The sequence below is a fragment of the Castor canadensis genome, chromosome 1 (assembly GCF_047511655.1).
Source record: "Castor canadensis chromosome 1, mCasCan1.hap1v2, whole genome shotgun sequence".
Lineage (NCBI taxonomy): Eukaryota > Metazoa > Chordata > Mammalia > Rodentia > Castoridae > Castor > Castor canadensis.
The window spans coordinates 168,630,103-168,649,590 of record NC_133386.1 but is presented as its reverse complement, the minus strand read 5'-3'; the positions used below and the strand labels follow the sequence as shown (position 1 = coordinate 168,649,590).

The following is a 19,488-nucleotide window of genomic DNA, read 5'->3' as shown; positions in this document are numbered from 1 at the left end:
ATAAATATGTACAATATTCATTAAATATTGTACATATAAATATTGTTATTCTGATATTGTGAATGGTTGGATGGTTTCTGTAGGTCACGTATGCAGTTATATGCTTTAAGTATTTTGTATGTATTCCTCCTAACCCCTGAGTTAGTACTACAGGTCCATAGTCTTTTATCTATAATTCCAAAACCCAAGATTGTAGAAGTCCAGTTTTTCATGACTCATTTGTCAGTTGAGACTCATTTAGTACAACTAATCAAGTACACTGTTGGAAAATAATTAATGAGTTAGATTATGGGCTGCTACCCTGGACCTTTTTGATGGCATTAATAATATGTGATATATTCCCCATTATGATATTAGCATCATATTAGCTTTTTTGAAATCCAAAAATTTCTAGATATGAAGTCACAGTTGACTGTAAGCATTTTGAATAATGTCTTTCTCTCACAGCTGCAAAGAATTCTGACAAATATTATTCCTCACTAGGATATTAACTCACAGGGTTATAAATATTGTCCCTTTCTCCTTAAGAGGTTTTGTTGCATGACTGGGTAGATAGAGACTACCTCCCTGCCTAGAGCTAAGAGAATGCATGGGAGATGGTAAACAAAACAAAAATCAAACAACCTCCCCAACCTATGGCTCTCTGTCTAAAGAGTCAGAAGGCATAGTGTGAGCTAATGGGAGACCATTCATTCATTCACTTAACTATTCAACATATATTTATTGCCATATATCACTCCAAGCTTTAAGAATGTAAGACAGAGAGGTCTTACTGGTAGTATATCTCAGTGGTAGAGTGCTTGTGACATGTGCCGGAACCTGAGTTCAATCCCAAGCAGCAGAAAAAACTTTTTAAGGAAAAAGACAAGTCTTATGGAACTTAGATTCTAATGAGGTAGGAGGAAATATAGAAAATAAATGCATAAAGAACCATACAAGGTATTTATTGACAATGTAAGTGTTACAAAGGAAATGAAAAAGTAATAAAGCAGTAACAAATAGTGTCAAATAGTGTCATAGAAACAAAAGAAGGAAATATTTTTTAAAATGAAACAGACATTTGCAGTAACCTTTAAATCCAATCTTTTAGACAGTTGTCTGCCTACCTTCCTTGTTACTTTACTTAAGAGTCCATCTATATATTTTGCAGTTACTCTTTCAGAGTTGTTTACTAAAGTATTCATTTTGAAGCTTTCAGACATTTGCTAGGAGAGATGTGAAACATGCTTTATTGTTTAGTGGAAAGAACACTAGACTAGAAGTCAGATGATCTTGCAAGATTCTACTCCCTGCTATATGACCTTGGACAAACTGGTCTGATCCTTATCTGTATAATAAAGGTAATAATATCTTAAAATAATAAGATATTTTCTTATTTTTCTAATAAAGATAAATTATTTGAAAATCAAATGTCTATAAATCCTTTGACTAAATAGAAAATGCATGTTATAAACATAGTCATGGCTATTAGTTAGAACCTTGTGTCGACTTTTACCTTCCCAGAATAGCTGGCTGACTCAGGAAAACAAAAACAACAACAATTTTGTTTCTTTCTTTATCACTGCCAGGAAAGCAAAGCTGAGCAAGTCACTAAATCTCTAAGCCTCAGATTTCTCCCCCATAAACAGCATAATAACACCTCACAGTGTTATTAGGAGGAGTGAGTAAGATGACAGCTATAAAAATCTGGCAGGTGATAGGTATCAAATATACTGTCTATCTCCTTGCTCTTTACCTACTCTCCTTCTTTTGGTCCATCCTTTTCTAAGCTTGTTTCAACTAGCTTTTCAAACAGGTTGTCACAAGTACCTGGTTTTACTACCAAAGGTATTTTCCAGATCTGAGATCTTAACCTAAGTACAACCAAATTAAACTCTCTACTGAGATCTTACAACGTGATGGGAGATCTAAGTTAGAAGTTTTGAAAGCTAACTTTCTGAGGTGTAGGTAAAAACCAAGACGTTTTATGAAAGGAGCTACAAAAGACCTTACTGTGCTCTGTTCCAAGAACTGTATTTTAAAATATGCTCATGACCCAGGGCTAGCCTTAACTTTCAGCTGCCATTACTTATTTAAAGAAAGTTCATAGAAAAGTTCAGGGAAGGGTGACAACATTTTGATTGGCACAATAGATGGGATGTTTGTAATTTTAATCAAATTTAAATTGAAGACATACTTTAGATGATATGTCAGACTAGTGTTACTGAGTTAAAATCTAATGACAACCACTGTCATTATCAGTTAAATATACTCATCATGCTTACGGCAATAAATTATGACACTTAAGAACATGCAGAAACAAAGAGCACACGTATTAGAGAAAAGGGAGTGACTAGAAACTTGATTGAGCACAGGAATGTGACCTGGATTTAATCTATTTACCAAACACAGAAGCAATTGTATTTTGGGCAGATGATATAATTGAATATAACAGTGTGTTTTCTTACTGTCAGAGCATTTATATTTTATAAGCTCATCTTGCATCCATGAAATGATGTGCTTCTTCATATTTAATGTCATTACCTATACCTACTTGATATTCAGAGCATTAATGTCTGTTTTCAAGTTTATCAACTAACTACATAAGAATGAATTTTTTAAAATAAGATTTTTAATAAGCTTGTGGATCTGAAGCTGCCAAGTTTTCTACTTTTATTCCAGTGGTAGAATAAGGCAGGATTCTTTTGTCTGGCACATGCAAAATGGAAAATTATAATGTGGGGAGCACCTAAAATATTATTTAATTCTATGACAGCCATTGGCTTTTTAAAAGTAAACTGAGGAAATGTAATTATATTATAGATAGACCTTTTAACACAGAAGCAGACTAAAACATGCTTTATCTTTTTTGTGACTTGGTTATAAATAAAACCATGAAAATAAAATAGGTTGTGTATTCTTCAAAATAAAATGTAATCCATGGTTGGATGTATTTTCCCAGATTATTCTAAGCCTTAAAAGCTCAGGATTAAAAAAAAAAAAACAAAGCAAAACAAACAAACAAAAAACTGTTTCAAGAGTTCAGCCACCACCCCATATTTGCCAGTGGACTCAGCTTTCCGGAGAGAAGAGCCTAGAAGACTGAGATAATTCTGGTTGTGATTACTTTGGAAGCCACCAGTTGTGGCTAGCAAATTTAAAGGAATAACGAGATGATAAAGTGAGAAGAAGGTTTCATCTTTGGCCGTTGAGTACATAGGGCAGAGACTTTGTTGAGAGCACGGTTGACAGATATTCCAGAACAGTCCAACGGGGAAATCTAATGTTCCTGCTGTTGAGGAGGACATTTTGTTTGGTCCTATTCTCTGGGGAAGCTCTTCCTTGGAAGGATACATTTGCATGCATTCTCAATGGACCCTTTTGTATTCATTGTATTTGTAATCATGAGATTATAATTACTGGTGAAATGTTTGTCATTCTCCCTAAACTAAGTTTGTTTAGGGCGGAAAGCATGGCTGCCCTGTTCATCACTATTTTCTGGTGCAGGGCCTAGCATTTTATAGATGTATGATATTGTTCAGTGAATGTATGAAAGACCAAATGAAATACATTATGGTGAACCATCCAAATCCAAACAAGGTTGCAGTGGAAAGGAAGGGGAGGGGAAGAAAAGGGAGGGAAGGGAAGAGAGGAAGGGAAAAGACTTCCTCAGAACTACTTGCTTGGCTGCGCACAATGAGTGGATGTCTAGGAGGAGTACATTTAAAAATCCCAGACCCAAGATTTGTAAATGTTTCCATTTAGCAGGAAATCAGAGTGAGCTAGCCCAAAAGTAATTTATTACATTAGAGAGAGGCTAATTGTCATGCTATAGAGAGAAGACAATTGTCGGAAATAGATAAATGATTCTTCAAGGTACCTATAGAAAAAGCTTTCCCACATCCTCTCAGAAATGCCTTTTGTTGACTATTTTCTTCCCTCACCCTTTTTTTTTTGGCGTGGGGGAGCAGGTAGGAAAGGACTCACAGGTTCTGTTACCAGTTGGCAGTGGTCCATGGGTGTGATGGTGTTGTAATGACCTCTGGTTCTTTGGGTACAGTGTCTAAAATTAGAACCCCATTCTTATAGTGAATAAAGAATAAGCAGGCAAAAGATAGCACCAAAAAGGAAGAGACCTTTATTGTGAAAAGAAGGAGGCTTTTAAAAAAAAACATGACAGTATACTTCTGATGAGGCAAGCAGTTTCTTTAAGGACCAGTTGCCACAAACTGTTGTTCTGGTCCTTGGTCCAATAATGGGGCAGAAAAATCCATTGGTGCAAACTCTTTGTTCCTCTTTTAACTCCTCCTAAAGGGAGCAGGGCATGCATACATGTTGCCAGTTGTAGTTCCTATAAGAGGGTATTTTTAAATTGTAAGCCTGGGATGCTTATTACACTTGGAATATCTCAGATGTGGGGATGTGGGCTGTCCTTTGCTGCTCGTGTCTGGCTGTCTGCCTACTCTAACAGTTCACTCAGTACTTCCTTTTGTATTCCTCATGGTACCTTGTATAGAGTAGGTGCTTATTAACTACTATTGAAAGTAAGGAAGTAAGAAAGAGGAGATGGTGAGATCTTTGGAAAGGCCACTGCTCCCTGCTGAGGAACATGTGGGGCCCAAATTTCAAGTTGGGGCAGGGGATGGAGGAGAAGTGGAAGGATTGGGGGATGACTTTAATGCTTCATAAGAAATGTTGGGAGTTTTTATTTGTGGTGGCTAGTGTGTTCTCCTAGAAGTCCAAAATGGTTTTGGATGACACTAAGGTTCTTATTTTAATGCTCAGCCTGGATCCCTCCTTTCCTACAGACCCCTCATGGTTGGGTCACTGCTCACTCTATCCACTCCCAGCCTCTGATACTGTTATTTGTCTTCCTCACTAGCGCTAAAGCCTTGTCAAATCTACATCGGGCACCCTCAGGTTCTCCACACTGACTCTGCTTGTCTTGCCTCTGAATGTAATAATGCTGTCCTTACCGTCAGCTTTCCAACAACATTTCTTTCTTTCTTTTTTCTTTTCTTTTCTTTTTTCTTTTTTTTTTTTTGATACAAGTCTTGCTATATAGCCCAATCTGGCCTAGAATTCACTATGAAGCCCAGCATGACCTCAAACTGGCAATATTCCTGCCTTGGGCTCCCAAGTGCTAGGATTACAGGTGTGTCCTATTCCAACTTCTTGATATGAAGTTGTATGTTCCCAGAACTGTGATATTCTGAAGAGTCACATCGTATTGATACACAGAACAGTTCCTAGTTCTTCAGGTGGTTCCCATGGTAGGTGGTCCATGGCCCACACTTTGAAAAAATGCTTCTCCAGAGTTTTCCTTTTCCTCACCTAATCCAATGACTTTAATTTTATAGGTAAATGGAATTTGTCTTAATGTAAAGGAGATTTTTTTCAATAGTCCCATCTTTCCAAAAGATATAATGGTTTTCTTCAAGAGGTATGATACTTCTCAGTGTTTTGCACAAGGTTTAGATATAGCTACCTCCTGCCCTCTTTGCTCTATCTCTGACCACTCTTATGTTCGGTTCTCTTACCATGGCCCACCATACTGATGGGTGACTCATCCTTCAGCTACCGTATTTCCTCCTCCTAGATTATGCATCCTATTTTTTTGCCTACTCTGTGTATTATTCCAATCCTTCCTTCCTCTGAGAGGTCTTTTTGACTACTATAAGCTGTGGTAGGTGCTCCTACTTCAGGCCTCCTTATATCCATATACCTACACCGCCATTGTTTTTTGTTTCTTGTTTTCTCAGATGAAGAACTCTGAGGTTTTTTGTGTGCAGTGTCCATACAGGGAGCATGCAGGATGGGAGCATTCAATGCATGTTTATTCAATGAATAATTGAGTGAATAAAATGGGTGGTTAAGTCAATAATTTTTAAAATTTCTTCCAACCCTAAATTTCTACAATTCTGAAGTCAATGCTTTGTAAGTATGCACTAAGGCTGACTCCAATACCCTGTACATGGTTCTTTATGCCTCTGCAGAGAGGGATTATTTCCATCTCTGCTACTGCAGTCCTCAAGTGGGGGTAATTTTGACTTGGGACATTTGGCAATGTTTGGAGGCCCTTTTGGTTGCCCCAACTGGAAAAGTGTTATTAGTCATGTAGTGAGAAGAGTCAAGGAAAGCTGCTAAACATTTTACAGTGCAGAGGACAGGCCCTCAATAAAGAACATGGAAAAGTCAATACTGACTGAGGCTGAGAAGCTTTATTGTTCTTCATCATGCTGTGCGGGCTGATCAGAGGCATAAAGATCTGTAAATAGTCACAGTCATTTTCATAAGTCATTTGGACCAAAATATAGTTGCTTAATAACAGCAGCTACTTTTTTTAGTTGCACTAAGGTGAGACTAAGTAGAATGTGAAGAAACAGTAAGATGCATGGGAAATCCAGTCATTTTAAATTAAGAGGAGTCTTTTGGTACCTGAGGAACTTTTTAGGCCCTTGAAATGTACAGTGTAATAGTTAAGTAGGCTCTGGAGTCATTCAGATTAGGTCTCAGCTCTGATCCACTTAATGTCTATATGAGACAGATCTAGTTGCTTAATCTCTCCAAGTATCTTTTTCCTCATGCCTCTAATTGAGATGATGATATTATGTACTTCTCATGCTTGTGTGGATGAAATGGTGTAGTAGATTTTAAGGCACTTGACATAGTGCTTTCTATTTGCTAAATTCTGAATGAAAACCATAGGATTGTGCTGGGTGTAGTTGGTGCATACCTGAGATCCCAGCATTTCAGAAGCTTAGGTAGGAGGGTCTCAAGTTTGGGGTCAGCTTGGCCTTTGTAGAGAGGTCCAGGCCAGCGTGAGTTACACAATGATACACTATCTCAAAAAAAAAAAAAAGAGAATGATAATAATAGCATTTACTAGTACTTACAGTTTCTGATTTACCCATAGGCATTTTATCTGTAAAAACTCCTTTCATCCATATAACAAATAAAGGATTGCCATTGTTGTTTCCATTTCTTAGATAAGAAAATTAAAATAAGCCAGGTGCTGGTGGCTTACTCCTGTAATCCTAGCTACTCAGGAAGCAGAGATCAGGAGGATCATGGTTCAAGGCCAGACAGGGCAAATAGTCCAAGAAACACTATCTCAAAAAAACCATCACACAAAAAAAGGGCTGGTGAAGTGGCTCAGAGTGTAGGCCCTGAGTTCAAGCCACAAACCTGCCAAAAAAAAAGAAAGAGAGAACTAAAATAAATAAGGTTGACTGATTTTTCCAAAGTTTTAGAGCTAGTAAGATGAAAAATTAAGATTCAAATTCAGGGGATCTGGCTTCAGAGCCCAGGCTCTTGACTAGTAAGCTATGTTAATACATTTGTCATCATTAGTAGTGTTTTATTAGAATGCTTTTATAGGTTGGTTTAAAAGTCTTTAGCTTTGCAAACATTTTTAAAATGTCTAACATTTTTCCATGTTTATCAATATCAACAGAGATATTGCATAGGAATGTTTTTAAAAACTGCACACAATTTATGTTATAAATGATGTTTTCATATTTTACTTTATTCTGTGGTTTTCCGAGATCCACCTAGAGTTCTTTCAGAAAACTTATTTGAAACCTCAGAAATGTAACCTTTTTTGTTTTATATTATATATTTTAATGAAGTAAGGAGTTTTTAGATGTTCTCAGGTAATAGAATTATGACTATATTCCTTTTATTGGGATACATGTTATTGGAATAAAAGGTTGTATTTATGCCTTAATTTATTCCGTACTTACTGCACACCCTCCATGCAGCAAGTATACCTTGTGTGTTTAGCCAAATAAGCTAACAGTTGTGGGGTAAGTTCAATGGTAAATGTCTTCACAAAGAGTGGAGAAGGGGATATTGAAGCTGGAAAAGGCTTGCTGGAAAAGACCCCAAATTGAGCTTGAGTAACATGTAAGATTTTACTTTAAATATAATTTGGGCTCTTTCCAGTTTAATTCTATTCCTTCCAGGCTTTCATTTGCCAAGAAGCTCTTCTTGATAAGTTTTATTCTTTCCATAAGGAAATTCTAGGCCATTGTGGTCATCAATGAGCATCAAAGTGGTAGATTAATCATATTTAAGAGTATACTGGTGAGAGTTAGGGAATAAAACTGGTAGGTATATGAACACAGCAACAAAGTCTTATTTTACATAATTAATATATCTATGAAAAAGGTGTTAAGCCAGATTGATATCAATGGGTCACTTTGAATGCACAGAAAAAGGTGACATCTAGTACCACTATAAGTACCATGTATAGTGATCTACAACCTACAACAAAAGAATAATAATATAAGACTTGATTCCTGCTTTTTAAAGGTTTAATCATATAACAGAAATAGGATATGCACTTATAAGACACTAGGTAATTTCCACATGATTTATGTTCTTCCTCTTGCACCTAGCACCACTCCTAACATGTCATAGGTTTTCAAATATTATGGAATGAATGAATGGGTGTGTGTGTGGTACAGTCTCTAAGGTTTCTACAGGCTTGGAGAGTACTTTCCAGGTCTCTATGGCCTTGTGCAAAAAGGGAAGACATTAAACTGGATCATAAGAGGAACTTAAGTCTATATATGTGAAGGATAGGGTTAAGCATGGACATTATATACTCAAGGGATAATGAACAGATTGGCTTAGGTAGAAGAATGCTCTAAACTAGGGTAAGATAAGACCAGGAATTTTGAATGGTGCTTGATTACCTATAAATTTTTCTGTCAGACACAAGTTTAAGGGGAAGGACTGTGTGTTGTTTTCATTTTTCTTGTACAGAATCTAGTACATAGGATGAACTCAACAAGCATATGTTGTCTGCCTGATTGGCTGGCTGACTAGTGGAACACTTCAAAACATAGATCTAAGATTTGCCTTAGACAATGATAAAACTGATGTTGGAAATTCATCTGTGATTAGAGTACAGAATGTCGGAAGTAATAGGAAGAATCAAATACAATTAGGAAGCTATTGGAGATTATAAGAGGCTAAGGGAGAAATGAAATGGGTCAGGTGGGGAATGGAAAGGAATGTTGATTTGGGGTTATAATACATAGATACATGTAAATGTCACAAGGAAATTCTCTGTGTAGCTATCTTAAACAAACAAAAATGTCATTTCTTTTACCAAATCAGAGAACAGGAGGGCAGAACAGGTTCTGTCTGGGGTGTTGTTACCAGCAGAAGCGGGGAGGAGATGGGGAAAAGGTGTGGGAGGGTGAATACAGTTCAAATACTGTGTGCACATGTATGTAAATGGAAAAATGAGACCTTTTGAAACTATTCCAGGAATGAAATGGGGGAAGGGGAGATAAAGGAGAATGACGGAGGGGGTGAATTCAAATATGACACATTGTAAGAACTTTTGTAAATGCCACAATGTACCCCCAGCACAACAATAAAAAAACATAAAAATTAAAAAGTTAAAAAAAGAGTTACTGTGAGAAAAGAGTAGCTGAGAATTAGGTGTTCTTCCTTTTATTATGTCTCAGGTATGTTCCCTTAGAGCAGAGACCAAGATGGAGATTTTTGTCTAAGAGACTTATTGAGGAAGTACTCTAACTGGAACATATAAGGGAGTGAAGAAAGGAACACAGACTGACAGAACTGTGGTCAGCTGAAGTATACCTTCAGTCTGAAGTATGAAAGATACCACATGGTGACCCTTCCCTATAGCAAAGAGATTGTCTTCCAGTCAATCAGTCATTGGCTATGTCTATCTCTGTAGTAAGGAGAGAATTAGGTCATAACCTGCTGGCATTTCCCTGGCTAGGTTCCTTTCAGCCAAGGGCAGTTCTCATGAGAAGGGTGCAGCTAAGAATTGGTAGCAGCCAAGACTCACAGCAGCTGGAGTTTAGGTGCAGTCGCCTGTTTTTTTTGTTTTGTTTTGTTTTTTTTTAAGTACCTTGGCAGGGCATCAACAATGTCTACTAAACTCTGCTATAGTCTCTTCCTTGACAGCATCCTGCCAAGAACATTCTAATAGGTTCTCATCACATCCAGAATAAAATCTAAACCTTTTACCTGACTGACACAATTTTACCCCTTTCTCCTCCTTGACTTTATCCATATAAACTCTCCAAACATTTTCTTTATCCAAAACCACCAAGCTCATTCTTACTTTAAGCCTTTGTGATTGCTTTTCACTATGTCTGCAATATTCTCCCCCCAGATTTTCACAATGGAGTTCTTAGGCATCTTTGCTATCCAGATGTCACCTCTTAAGAGAGGCCTTCCACTGTTGGTCTGTCTGCAAGAGGCCGTGAGGTGCACAAGCTGCTCTGTCCTCTTCACAGCTGTTACCCTGGTGCCTTGATGAATGGACACTCAATAAGTATCACTGAATGAATAAGCAGTTGGTTGGAGAGAATGAATAAGCATTAAGGTTTCAAGGTCTCCCTGGCTAACTGTGAAAGAACTGGAAGCATTGACATAAATGAGAACTATGAAGAGCAAGACAATGTGTGCAGAAAGAGTTGTTTTGTTTTCGTTTTTTTTTTTGCTTCAGACATACTGAATTTGACATAATGGCAGAAAATGTGTGGTAGAGGCAGAATAGCATAGTGATTAGGAATGCAGTTCCTAGAACTGACATAGCCAATCTGCACCACATGCTAACTGCAAGATCTTCATTAGGGCACTTTACCCCTATACCTCAGTTTCCTCACTGTAGATGGAGACAATAATGTTGGCCTACATCAAAAAGTTCTTGACAGGATGAATGACTTCAAAACTATAGATCACACAAAACAGCTTCTGGCTGACAATAAGCATTATTTTATTAGTAGAACTTAAGGAGTTTTGCATGTAGCCAGGCTAGTACTAGGGTTACATGAGTGAGTCACCTATGGACATTTGAGGAAGTGCTCACTCTGAGGGTTGTGTGAGGGCTCTGAGCACACTTCCTAGAATTTTGTCTTTTGGCTCTTTACTTTAGTCCTGCCTGTGGTTGAAATAATCAAAGCAAACCCTTTTCATAAGTAAGATTCTCTAAATCTAGATCTAAGACCGCCTCTTTCTGGCCTTGGTGGATATGGTTTCTTGCTGCTGATAATCTCTGTCTTGGCTCGTTGTCTTTGATTTCTTCTCAGCTTTTTCCTTCATTTATGCAACCAGTTCCATATAGTCACCTCTGCTCAGGTACTCTGGGTGGATTCTCTTTTCCTGGTTGGACCCTGACTAAGGTAACAATTGATTTATTCCACAGCACCATAATAAACAATAGGATTTCAGGAGAGAGAAGCTAACATTTATGGAATGACTTTGATGTGTTAGATAATTTTATAAACAGAATTTTTTTTGAAGTTTCTTTTTTTATTGTGTGCTAGGTGGGGGTATATTGTAGCATTTACAAAAGCTCTTACAATATATCAAATATATCATACTTGAATTCACCCCCTCCATCATTTTCCTAGAATAGTTTCAACAGGTATCATTTTTCCATTTATAAACATGTGTACATAGTATTTAAATTTTTTTAAAAAGTTTTTTCTTTTATTCATATGTGCATACAATGTTTGGTCATTTCTCCCCCTTCCCCCAGCCCCTCAATTATTTAAATTTTAATCCACATCAGGTACTAGATACTTTGTAAGTGAGAAATCTGAGATTCAGGGATGTATAATTAGTCTAGGGTCATTAAGTAATAAGCTGAGATTCAAACCTAGTTTGGATATAGTTTTTCTCTATGCAAAACATCTGGAGTCACTCCATTTAAACCACAAGAATTCATTAGCTTTTGTTTTTTATTCATTGAGAGATACAATGTTTAAATTTTCAGAGAGATACTATTAGATTTACTAATAGTTGAGATGAAATTAACATAACCTAAATTTAGTTATTTTAAAGTGAACAATTCAATAGTATTTACTACATTCACAATGTTGTATAGCCAGCACCTCTGTGTAGTTCCAAAACATTTCCACCATTCCAAAATAAAACCACTTACCCATTAAATTTCTCTTCACTCTCCTTTCCTCTCAGCCCCAGGCAACCCTCAGTCTATGTGCTCTGTTTCTATGTGTTTGCCTATTCTGAATACTTCATATAAATGGAATTACATCATATGTCAATTTTTATGTCTGGCTTATTTTTACTTAGTATTATCTTTCTGAGCTTCATCCATATTGTAGCATGTTTCAGTATTTTATTCTTTTTTATGACTAAATAATACTCCAGAGTATGTATATTCTACAATTTGTTTATCCATTCATCCATTAGTAGGCATTTGGTGTCCACCTCTTGGCCATTGTGAAAAGTGCTGCTATAAATATGAAATGTATATGTATTTATTGGAGTATCTGTTTTCTTTTGGATATAAATGAACCCATTGACTTCTAATTTTTCTAATTCTAATTCTTATCAATTTCAAATTATGAAATGAAAAATACAGCAACTAATTTATGTCAAAATACTTTTTCTCTTTTTGAAGGTTAATCACAGCTTAATCTTCTATTATAGTTTTAATTTACTTTGCAAATTTTGCTCATATTTCTGCTCACTATACATATGTTTGTATTTGTGCCTGAGAGAGAGAGATTTTGATATACCCATTCTGAGATTTGAAGTTCATTAACAACAATGTGATATCAATATTAGCAGATTTTATGTAAAGTATTATTTATAGGTCAAAGAGATCTTCTTCAAAGTAAGTGCTAACAGAGAGGAGTTATTTCAAAATTTGGGTAAACAAGTAAATGCCTCTCTTTTCAGTTATTTGCAAATAAAATTGTTTCTCTCATTAGTATAAATAAGAACAGATGTAATTTATGTGAAAAGAAAATATGATCTAAAATGAATTGAATGCACAAATAAAATAAGTACCTCAGTTGTGAATTATTTATTTATGAGATGAAACCTTGAAAAGAAAGGAATGCTGATAGCAACTTGGTATGCAATACACCACACTCCTGTTCCTACCTTCTATTTTCAAAGTGATACATAGTAATTAGTTGTATTCCCATTAACATTAGTAGGAGTTTGAAACTTAAATTTGTGCACACATCTTTGGAAATGTACAGGTCAAAGTAAACTGTTAATAAAAAACTGTTTTTCATTTTCAGTAAAATAGTTTAAATCTCTCGCCAAGGACATTCTAGAAGGCACCTTCATTTTAGTTATAGAAGAATTACAGTATAAGTTTATTATTTGAAGGTCATCATCTTTAAAGCCACATGGATAAGCAATACTATTACAGAATGAAAAGAGTGTTTTCCCTACCTGAAAGAACACAAAAAGTTCAGGACCCACATTGTTTTATAGTAAGCAAAGGACATGGGACCCTTTCAGTGAAGCCTTTCAGCTAGGTACATGTGATCACTGATAGAAGCATACTAAGGTGAATTTTAATTAGAACTAAATTGTGGTATTACTCTTTCATCTCCTGAACATCTGTTCCCTTCAGAAATGATGATTTATGCAGGCTATCAGAGCAGACAGCTTGCTACAGCTTATGTCACGGTTAGTGGGAAGCTGGTGGTAGCATTTCAGAAAACCAGCATCTAAATGGAGACTGGCCAGTGTATATGATGTAGGTAATGGGGGAGGGGAAGCACAATGCGTCCATTTTTAATTTGAAGCCAAATATTGACTTGAATTTTTAAAAATTATCTTCTAGACCATCTGTTGTTAATGAAGAAAGTAACTTGGACAATGAATGGGCTGATGCTTCCTACTGATGTCAAAAGACAGAAAACCAAGCCTGTTCTTTCAATTAGAATGAAGACCTCAGTCCGAATTCTGTTCTTTAAGAATGGCATAGGGAAGGATGGGCATGAGATTACAGTGGGAAAGGAAGCAATGAAAAAGGTAATTAATCATTGAAATATGAATCAAATTTCAGTTATTGTGGCTTTTGAAATGTTTTTTCCTTCTAAATAGCAATGTCTATTAATAAAGTGAAATATTAAGGCATTACATATAACTTAAAAAATTCACCTATTTAGAAGTGTACTTATTGCATGAATTATCTCAACAAAGCAATGATATTTATTTGGTCAGCATAGTTGGCCATTTACCTAGTGAAAAGTTGTATTTATACTGGGAGGAACTTTCCAGTTGATCAATAATTTATAATATATTTACATGGAAACCAGTCTAACCTAGCTTCAACATTCATTTAGAATAAGACCAAAAAATACCTTTGTTCCTTGAATGAATAATCAAAGTCTGAAACAGTTAAAATTTTGTTTGAAAACATTCATATAAATTTTAAAAAATGAATCTGGATTGGCCTAAGAGAAATCATGTAACAAGTAAACCAAAGTTTTAAAAACCAGAATTTGAAGTCATATAATTACATGTTTTTAGAAAGTTCTTGTACTGCCTGGATCATTTCTGATATTAAAAATCTGGAGGAACTAATGGGAATTTGGGAAAAAAAATGATTTTTATAGGCAAGGATTTTTTGACCAATCTTAAAGCAGCAGTTTTGTAATAATAGTAATCAAAATTTATTAAGAATATATTAGAGAACCAGCAAAACATAACCAAATTGTCTAGGTTTGAATCCTGGTTAAGCTGATCACTAGTTATGAGAACTTGGATTACTTAGCTTCTTTGAGCCTCAATTTCTTCATCTAAAAATGGAGTTAGCAACAGTGCCTATTTCATAGAGTTGCTTTGAGGACTGACTGTGATATTATGCATAGAATGCAAAGACTGGCATCGGGAAAGTTCCTAGAAAATATTTTCTATTTTTATCATTAAGACTCACAAATATACTTATGATAGAAATTATTTTTCTTACAAATGGAAAACAATTGTTATGAATTCAAGATAGATGTACATAATTTTTTTATACCAGACTATTGCAAATGAGTATTACTTGATACAAATCAATCACTGACTAGATATTCAATCAAAATAACTTTATCTGCTTATTTTTGTGGTTGTTTTATAACCACAACCAGTTAATAGCATTTACCAAGGTACTAGGAAACCTGGGTTTTATTTCTTCCTTATCTGCAGATTTAGATAGTGAGTAAAAACGAGATATTACACACCAGAGCAAGTTGCTAAGGGTTGTTATAACATCTTGCCTGGAGATTTTAAAAACTAGAAAAGAAGGACGTTTTTCTTGTATTGTTAAAATGCAGTCATTCTTAGAGACAGATGCTAGATTAGAAAACCTCTTGAGCTCACTTCAGTTCATTCTCTGTAATTTTATACCTTGGTGTTAAAATTGGGGTAATAGTCACTCTTATAGATAACATGTTCTTAGATGAAAGGTTGAGTATAAATAAAAATGTCACTGCTGTTTTGTTTTTGTCTCTAGAGAGAATTTACTTAAAACTGGATGACAGAGGAAGCCTTCAGTTTCTTTTTTATGTTATAAGAATTTGTAAAATTTTCACAACTCATAAAATTCATAATAAGACAAGATTCAGTAACAAATGTGCTTATAGATTTTCCTTAAATACATTTTTAAGAATGAGGTAAAGGAGAGCAGGCAACAAAAAATTCTGGTGTTGGGTGTCGATAAGAACTTTTAGAAGGAAAAATAAGGTGAGGTAATTATTTTGTAAATAAAATTTTAGTTTTGAAAGAATTTTTGTGGTGTTAGGGTTTGAACTCAGGGCTTTGTACTTGGTAGGCAGGAGCTCTACTTCTTGAGCCACACATCCAGCTCTTTTTGCTTTGGTTACTTTTTTTTTTTCAGTACTGGGGGTTTGAACTCAGGGCCTTCACCTTGAGCCACTCCACCAACCCTTTTTTCTTCATCAAACTCTGGAATACCAAAATGATTGTATATCCATTTGAAGCTCAAAGATGATAGTTTTAAAAATACTCGACATGGTTTTAGTAATCACATAGCATTTGCTATATAGGATATATCCATGGGTTGATGAGGTATTAAGAAAAAAAATTGTGGGCATAAGATGCCAAGTTAATGGAAAATAACAAGCTACAGATTCCTAACTTAAGGTTAGCATCATGGTGGATACATTTGATTCTTTCCCCATTATCTCTTGGATGCATTGTCAAGGAAGTAATATTAGGTCATGTGGATATTATCCAAAATAACATTTTCTTTATGAACAATGTTCATTTTTTCTTAGAAATTAATAATTATTTATTTCCTGTTTTTTGCTTGGTTTTCTGTATATTGTCACTAATGGCATAAAATTATACTGATGAAGAAAATGATGAAAAAAGATACTGAAATGAATGAAACAATGAAAAAGACCCATGTCCTATTGCTCCAACTTGAATTCCAGCTTGTTCTCTGTGACCTCTACCCTGGGATGATCTTCATCACCAACCTGGTGGTTACTGTTTCCTTTCCTTTGCATTAGATTTCTATTTCTCTACACGTTGTTGTTTTTTGTTTGTTTGTTTTTGGTGGGACTGGGGTTTGAACGCAAGGCTTAGTGCTTGCAAAGCAGGCACTCTACTGCTTGAGCCACACCTCCAGTCCATTTTTTTCCTCTGGCTATTCTGGAGATGGTGTCTCATAAACTATTTGCCCAGACTGTCCTGGAAACAAGATCCTCTCAATCTCGGCCTCCCAAGTAGCTAGGATTACAGGCATGAGCCACCGGTGCCCAGCTTCCACATATTCTTACTGCCCCCGAATGAGAACATAGGTGAATTTTATTTGAGATCTTGGGAAATACTTTTTTCCCTAGATGTGCTGGATAGTCACATTGTCTTTTCACTGTAGAAAGTCTATCCTTTCTCTTTTGAAAAGGTTGTTGAATTATTTCTTTAACAATATCCATTTTCCTTTCTTTTACTGTTCTGATTTTAAGGAAGTCCAACTTTTATATGTACATTATTAATGAACTCAACTTCTAACTTTTTTATCTCTCAGATTTGGTTATTTTTACCTTTTGACTCAATGAATTTTTTGGTTCTCTCTATACTGTCTCTGTTTTCTCTAAGTACTTGTTTTGTTTTAGGGTTTGGGTTGTGTATGTGTGTATTGTGTATGTATGAATGTGTACATGTGTGTATGTGTGTGTATATGTATGTATGCATGTCTGTGTGTGTGATTGTTCTTTAAATATAACTTGACCATTCATTGGTTATTAAAAGTGAAGTTTTGTGAGCATAAGCATGTTTTATTGAGGAATGGATTTCATTGAAGAGGATCTTTACTTTTTATTTTTGATGGTACTAGGGTTGTTTTCATTACTTTGCACTTGCTAGGCAGGCACTCCACCACTTGAGACACAGCCCCAGCCCTTTTCACTTTAGTTATTTTCACATAAGGTCTCATGTTTTTTGCCTAGGCCAGCCTGGACCATGATCCTCCTATTTATACCTTCGCAGGTGGGATGGTAGTCATGCACCACTACACCTATCTTTGAGATTGTTTGAGATTGGGTCTTGCTAACTTTTTATCTGGATTGGCCTTGAACTGTGATCCTCCGATATCTGCCTTTTGCATAGCTGGGATTACAGGTGTGAGCCACCATGCCCAACCAAAGAGAATCTTGACTAGACTTTTTCTCTTCAGGAGGTTAGGGTCTCTTTGTGCCAGTGTCTGTAGATCATTTCTCTGATCAGTTTCACCAGACAGAATCTGCCAATTTCAGCAGCATAGAAGTAGAGGAGGCTAAGAATTGTACTTTCAGTATGCAGGCTTTCATTTAATTCCCTTCTTATTTTTTTTATAAACTACCATCAGTCTCAGCTCTTCTTTGTGCTGATTTGAGTTTCTCTGGATCAGTCTCTTTAGAGAACAAATCAATCCTCTTTTCTAATGGCAAAAGTATAGTTGTTTAAGTGATTGGCGTGACAGAAGGATACTGAAAGTTTAGCTGCTTTTCTGCAGAACAGGCAACCTGTTTTCAATCCCAGCTCTCGAAGAACATTACGTCCTAAATTTCTCAGCCTTTCTGGTGTTCTGCAATACAAGTTGGATTTTCTCCTATTAGCTTAAATTTCAATTATTCTGTTAAGTCATTTATCACTTAATTATCTTCCCTCATTTCTGGCTCTCTTATTTAGGAAAATAAAAAAGGCCAAGTGTTGACCTTTTATTTCTTAAACATTGATTATTTAGATAAAAATAGTTGAATAATTTCTTCTTATCACAGTTGATTGTGATTACCTAGTTCCCTGGGTTTGGGGCATACTTATCTGAAAAATGTAGCCTTAGTTACTTGAATGAGAACAGAGTACTTCATTCTGTCATCTGGAGCATCATATACTTAATGCATGCAAAGGGCCTGAAGAGTTCTTCCAAGTATGGTCTACAGAACACCTGTAGAATTGTCTGGGTTTGGGGTTAAAAATTCAGGTTTGTAACCTGCACTCCAAGTCTATTATTGAGTTAAGAATATCTTTAGCATGGAGCCAGAAAATCTGAATTTTGACAAATGTCTTTAGATGATTCCTCGGCCCACTAAAATTTGGAATGCTTGTTCCAGTGTGCTAGAATTATAGCTATAATAACTGATGGCAGTTTTCCTTTTTCTTATTTTTGCTTTTTTAATTGATATAAAAATTGTGCATATTTATGGGGTACTATGTGGTGTTTTGATACATATATACCTTGTACAGTATTCAAATCTGGGTAAATATATCTGTTTTCTCAAACATCATGTCTTCATGGTGAAAACATTTAATTTTCATAGAGCCCTTTCTTGTTCGATCTATACTTCTCATGTGGCTTAACAAAAGAAAATTACTTGTGGGAGAGAAAACGAGTTCTGGGAAATTAGATAACTAGTTGCTAGATTAGGACAAATACATGGAGTTACAAATCAGGAAATGTGGGGGCCAGCCTTAAGCCTATAACCCTAGGGAGCTTGGAGGCAGAGATCAGGAAAATTGCAGCCTACCTCATCTTAACCAATGGATGGGTGTGGTGGTGCACACCTGTCATCCAAGCTACATGGGGAAGTACAAATAGGAGTATTGTGGTCCAAGTGGTTACATAAAGTGAGCCCCTATCTCAAAAATAATCATTGCATAAAGGGCTAGCAGAGGGGCTCTAATGGTAGAACACCTGTCTAGCAAGTGTTGAAAAGAAAAATCAGGAAATAGAAAACATCTACAAGTTTGCAGAAAGAGTAGTCTATATTTTAGAAGTCTGGCTTTTAAAGAAACATGAATACTTCTGTCACATTTGTATGTATGGGTAATTTCCTTGTTATTACTGAATATCCATATTGGAGGAATTATTTATTTATATGACTGTCAAGGTATAAAAATAATAGACTTTATTAGAGATTTTAACGGAAAAAGTAAATCCCATTTGTTGATTTGAAAAATAATTCAATAAAGCTAAACAAACAAAAAACTTAAGAAAATGAGTGTAGAGTTTGTAAATGGGTGAGAACAGGGTTAAGATATGCTAGGGTAGTGTAGTAATACTATAGGAGGTTCCTTAAGTTAATGTTTGCTTATATTTGGGGCAAATTTATATTTTACAACATTACTCATTTTGAGGGGGAATGTATTGGCATGATGTAACAAGTTGGTATAAGGAATGAGCCAACCCTGTCTCAATAGCAGGACAGTTGGGGTACTGGCAAAGTATAAGGGTTAAAGCCTACTTTCCCT

At 35.8% G+C, this 19,488-nt stretch overlaps 1 protein-coding gene across 1 annotated transcript in view; it reads left to right on the top strand.

The window, feature by feature from the left end:
* The window catches only part of LOC109674440 (doublecortin domain-containing protein 1), a 248,901-nt gene that overhangs the window by 31,267 nt on the left and 198,146 nt on the right, over positions 1 to 19,488 (top strand). Inside the window, 1 exon segment of the mRNA XM_074043394.1 lies at positions 13,589 to 13,779. Coding sequence (XP_073899495.1) covers positions 13,589 to 13,779 — 191 coding nt within the window.